The sequence below is a fragment of the Bidens hawaiensis genome, unplaced genomic scaffold (assembly GCF_021521415.1).
Source record: "Bidens hawaiensis isolate Kalapana, Puna unplaced genomic scaffold, B.hawaiensis_p1.1 tig00020504_1, whole genome shotgun sequence".
NCBI classification, from domain to species: domain Eukaryota; kingdom Viridiplantae; phylum Streptophyta; class Magnoliopsida; order Asterales; family Asteraceae; genus Bidens; species Bidens hawaiensis.
The window spans coordinates 368,797-374,949 of NW_027493131.1; the positions used below are offsets into that span (position 1 = coordinate 368,797).

Consider the following 6,153-nt stretch of genomic DNA (forward strand, 5'->3'; position numbering starts at 1 on the left):
TGTATGAGTTAATGTTTAACCAAATCGGCAGTTTAAAAAAATATTTTAATGTGTTATTGTTTTTTATTAAATTAAAATACATGTGTTTTTTTACCTTATTATAATACATGTGATTTCAAATTATATATATATATTTTTATGCGAATAATTGACTAAATCCAGTTTTGATATATATAACTTAGGCCAATCGACTCACCTATTTTTAAAGGCTTTGAAACACATTATCTATATGTAAAAATTGTCATGTAAAAACCGGTTATCAACACATTAGCTCTTATGAGCAGTTGAACATCACTATTTAACTTCTGAAACCACCGATTCCATCAAACGGTATGATTTGAAATGTAATTAGTATTCGAGAAATAATGCATTTTAAAACCATGAAGATTCACAAAGAACACACTTGAAATGCAAAGATGTATGAATATTCATAGGTATCCATTAAATAATCCGTGTGAAAGGCCATGAAGCCTTTGTAAGTAGCATTTATAATAATAATTTTTAAGAGATCACTAACGAATATTTAGTCACAAGTATCTTCTTATTGAGAGCAACTAAAAAGTACTATAACCAAAATCACATTTGAAGTCTTATCTCACACGTGCCAACAAATCATCGACAAGCATTCCGGTGTGAATAGTAATGGCCGACACTAACACACCATCCTTATTCCTTCACTAATATGTAAGGGATTGAACTTATAAATATGTATGAAATTTTATTTATACCTAAACTCACTACAGTTGTTTTAATAAATTTTATTTTGCATATAATATATAATCATCAAACTAAATATTAACATCTACATATCTAATAAAGTAAAATAGTTGAGAGTTGAGACATATGTCAGTTTATGGTTAAACCTCGTAATTTTTTTCCCTCCAAAACTAAGATCTTAGTACATGTTCATATTCACTTTATTTTTACATTTTATTTATATTATATTTATACATTTTTATAAAAATAAATATTTAACATATTATTTTACATATATTTCAAAATGCTTGGTGAAATCCAAAAACTAACAATAAACCATGTTTGTTAAATAATGAAAAGAATATATAATTTCAAATTTGTCATTAAATATTTTACTATGTATATTGTTAAAGATTATAATGAAAAACAAAACTCAAACATGCTTTTCATTTTACAAAGTAATTTTTTTAATATTAAATAATAAATCTGTGCTTAATATTTAATTAATTTTTTTAAATCAATCCATTTATCTATTATTATTATTGTTATTGTTATTGTTATAGTTTGTCATATAATTTTATAAATTTTAAATATATGTTTAAATCTATAAATTTTTTTTGATTAATTTAGTAAACTATATATTTTTTTTGATTAATTTAGCAAATATATACTAATCACTTTCATATATAACAAAGCTTATCATATTTAATTTCTTGGTTTTTTTATCAATGATTGTTTCGGGTTTTGTTAAACTTAAATTTGGTTTTTATGGTATAAAAATTGGTAAATAGATTGTTTGGTACAAGTTAACTATATTTAGATCAAAATTTGTTATGTGTCAAAAATGAGAAATCTAAGTATTTTTAATTGTTTGAGAAATGCAAATAGATTTATCGTCAAAATTGTTACGGGTTCAAAATGTTGACTTGAAATGTCAAATGGATGAAAGTTAGAACAAAAAACTTGATTTGAGTTTCAAATTTATTTTCAAGAACATTTTTGGAAAAAATTAAAAGGTTCGGAATTTTGTAATTGACTATTTTTCCCTCGACTATTAAAATCTAAGAATACATTGTGAACACTTACGACATGCCACCCACAGGCCTATCAATGTTTCTAGCTTGTATCAAATATGAAACATTTGTGTTAGCATTAACCTTTTCTTCAATGGTGATCAGATTGTTGTACGAGAAGCATGCCATGCAAAACTATGCTCAAATGAAGTAAAATATTCAAAAAATTAAATGGGTTAACATGTTATTTTTTATATGGTCAAACTTATCAAAATCTTTTTCATGGTTTATCTCAGAAAAACATAGTTCTTGAAGAACATCCGTCATTGTAATTTAATGTTCTCCCTTCTTTCTATGGGTTGTAAATTTATGAATATAGCAATAAAGGTAACGCTCCTTCAGTGTTTATACGTGGAATGTTCAGAACTACTATTGTATGACTTTTGCATGAGAAGTCTTCTTCCTGAATTCTTTCAATTATAAATATATGATACTGACAATGAAAGTTTCAGGAGCGTTCTCGGGTACGTTTTTGTACGTGAATTTTTTTTATTAAGTTTATTTAAAAAAATCATTTTGTGATATAAATAAAATTAATTTATATACACATAGCATAGACACAATACATTTTTACATACATATTATATGTAATTATTTTCTTTACTTGTAATTTATAATTTAAAGAATCTCGTGTGTTACATATGCTCTAAAACTAGTTATATGATATACTAACGTCTTCATATTTTTTTTATCATTAAAACAAAATCGGGTGATCTTTGTTTAATCATTTTGTTATTTAGGAAGGGTAATAATGAAATAATTAGTAGGACGAAGCTTTGATTCGTTTAGAAGTCTATTTTGGATATATTTATCTCTTTACATTGACCCCCCATAGTTTTTAAGAATATAGATGCTTTTGTTGTATGCATATTTGTGAAATGATGATGATGAGCATACCATGAAAATCTTCATCGTCATCACATATATATCCAACCTTCCTTTTCATATATTTGGTTTTCATGGCATCATCTTCTTTTGACACTTTCTGGTTCATTTGCTCCACCGTCCACCACCATCACCACCACCACCTCTAATCAACTCTCTCTCTCTCTCTCTCGAACCTTTTTTCTTTCACTTTTTCTTGGCATAAAGGTGGAAACTTTTAAATTTGCTTTTTGTTCTTGTTGGATTCCCACATGTTTTGATCAGAAAGATGAGTTCTTTTTAGATCTTTATGAGTAATTTTGTGACTACAAAAGGACTAACTTTATAAAGATTAAAACAAGATTGAATTTTTGATACTTTTTTGAGTTTTCACCATCATCATCATCATATCATATATGAACTGAAATGGCTGAAGAAGAGAAGATGATGAGAGGGGATAATATTATGGTGGACACTTCTACAGGTGACTACAACTGTTACACTGAAGATGATCATCATCACCATCATGTTGATTCATCAAGTATCATCCCTAATGCTACAACTAGCTTTGGAACAAGCCCTTTAGAGATCTACAACTTTGAGTCACACAACTCAGTGAGTCAGAACTCAGTGAGTCACTTCTGGAAAGGCCCTTCTTCTCCTAATTCTTCCAAACCCATGACTGATTCATCAGATTTCTATCACTTTGATGATCAGTCATCTCTTCAAAGATCATGTGTACTGTTTCCAAATGAAAGGCCAAGTCAAGGCCTCTCACTTTTTCTCTCTTCAGCTAACCCTTCCTCCATAGGGTTACACTCATTTGAGCTTGTAAGACCACAAGAACACCATTATCACCACCAAGGGTATTTTGGGAAATCCATGTCTATGGATAATGACCAACAACAACATCATCATCATGACATGATGATTCAAGATAGGTTTTTGGGAAAACCAGGAAATATAGTTAGTAGTAGTGGTGGTGTTGGTGATGGTGATGGTGGTGGCTTTAACAACCATCAAAGTGCACAGTACAACATAAGAAGCTCAAGGTACTTGATTCCAGCACAAGAACTACTCAGTGAGTTCTGTAATCTTGGATCAAAGCAAACTGATCATTCACCAAAAGTACTCAAGTCTGCAGCCACAACTTCAAATACTTGGAAAGATCATGATCACTTGAATGATACTAGTTCTTCAAAAACTAGATCTTTATCTTCTCTTGAGTTTATGGAATTACAGAAAAAAAGAACCAAACTCCTCCAAATGCTAGAAGTGGTATATTTTTCTCCATTTTGGATATTTCATAAATTGTTCTATAGGTATTTACATACATATATTTCATGCTAAAGATATACATACATATTGTTTTGATTATATTGTTGAAACTTATCTTTCTTTTTTTCCTTTTTTTTCTTTTCCGTAAATTAATTAAAGTATCCCTTTTTTTAGTTGATGAGTTTTATTTGTTTTAAAAAGAATTAATCTTGAACAATTTTGAGTGACTGAAAACTTTCCCACAAATGTTCACATGATGACAAGTTAGATGCTTCATTTAATTCTAGAAACTCTATTCTGATTCACTTATTTTTCTTTTTGATTACTACCCATCTTTTATTTTTTATATTAAATGATAACCCATGAAAAAAGATGTGATCTTTATTTTGTTTTTATTGTTTAAATTAGGTTGATAGAAGATACAAGCATTACTGTGATCAAATGAAAGCAGTTGTTTCATCATTTGAAGCAGTTGCTGGTCAAGGTGCTGCAAAAGTTTACTCATCCTTGGCTTCTAAGACAATGTCAAGGCATTTTAAATGTTTAAGAGATGGAATTGTGAGCCAGATCAAGATGATGAAGGTTGCAATGGGAGAAAAAGACATTTCTGCCCCCGGGGCGAGTAGTGGGGAGACGCCAAGACTTAAGACTCTTGATCAATCCCTAAGGCAACAAAGGGCTTTTCAACAAATGACCATGATGGATACACATCCCTGGAGGCCTCAACGTGGTTTGCCTGAGCGTTCGGTTTCGGTTCTTCGTGCTTGGCTATTCGAACACTTTCTTCATCCGTAAGACCTTCTAAAACCTCTTAACAAAACCTATTTTCTTGTACCAAGTTTTAAGATAAATGAAATTATAGAAAAGAAAACTTGATTAATTGTAGTCCTCAATCATAAGTCTTAGAAAGACAACTTGGTATTTTGGTTGTTTTCATCCACATTCATTTTGATTCCTATATTTATTTTGTCATATTATATCTCCCATCATAAATTTATTCAATTTTATCTTGCCCTTTGGGGCCTTCCTAACATTTCTTTTGTGGATTTGATTCTTGTTACAACTTTCATAGGTCCCATATATATGTATACAAATGCATCTACCACAACCTTCATGATTCACACAATCTTTACAGTTTTTTGTGGATTAATCCAGTAAATATAATTTTCACTATACCCAAGTTAATTAGTTTTAACGTACATATTGCAATAAGTTAATATATCATCTCTAATCTTATTGACACGTTTCAGGTACCCTAATGACGTCGATAAACACATTCTTGCACGACAAACCGGTCTCTCTAGAAGCCAGGTATAAATGTCTATAAGCACGTAGTTATGTTCTTGAACAAAAATCATTTTTTGCTGTATAATTTTATATTTACATCAAATATAAACTTTTAACAGCTATACCTAGATCAAATAAATAAGTTTTTGTACAAATTATTTAACTTTGGTGTAGGTATCAAACTGGTTTATTAATGCAAGGGTGAGGCTGTGGAAGCCCATGGTGGAGGAGATGTACATGGAAGAAGTAAAAGCAAATCAAGAAACCATGGAAGGAGCCTCGGATGGATTCAACCCTGACCCGCAGCGGGACCAGAAACCGACTGCGAACGAGCTTGTTCGAATAGATTCCGAGTGTCTTTCATCCATCATCAACCACCCTGAAAAAATGGATCACCACCTCACAAAAACTCAAGATCATGACTTTCACCATGGCCTTCCTAGGGTTTCAAACTCGTTCGGAGCGGTGGAGCACGACTTTTCGGCATACAACAACCATCATAACTTTGGTGGAGGGGTTTCTTTGACATTAGGGTTACAACAGCATGGTGGGAAAGATGGTGGTGGTGGAGATGTTGGGGTGAATTCCCTATTTTACCCTCGTGACCATGTGGAAGATTGTCAAACATCAGTCCAATATTCTTCTCTCTTGGAAGGTGATCAAGGACAGAATCTGCCTTACAGAAACCTGATGGGTGCACAACTCCTACATGATTTGGCTGGTTAAAAAACAATAATATATATTTATTTAACAAAATATTATCTAGTCATATAAAAAATATTTAAATCAAAAAAGAAAATACATGGATTATGAGTTTAAGTTTCTAGGGTTGTTCTAGCTCAAGGGTATACTTCAATTGGGGTTAGATTTACAATCAGGTTATTTAGAACTTAAAGGCTAGCTAGTATAGTTTTCGAATCGCTTCTTGTGTCGATTAATTTCAAGGATATTTAAG

General features: G+C 30.9%; 1 protein-coding gene across 1 annotated transcript; it reads left to right on the forward strand.

The window, feature by feature from the left end:
• The first annotated feature begins 2,532 nt into the window (after positions 1-2,532).
• Positions 2,533-5,938, forward strand: LOC143560882 (homeobox protein BEL1 homolog). The gene is made up of 4 exons (XM_077049077.1): positions 2,533-3,911; positions 4,320-4,702; positions 5,162-5,222; positions 5,373-5,938. The coding sequence occupies exons 1-4, from the start codon at positions 3,060-3,062 to the stop codon at positions 5,922-5,924; spliced, it is 1,848 nt and encodes a 615-aa protein (XP_076905192.1). The 5' UTR covers positions 2,533-3,059; the 3' UTR covers positions 5,925-5,938.
• Positions 5,939-6,153: the final 215 nt, after the last annotated feature.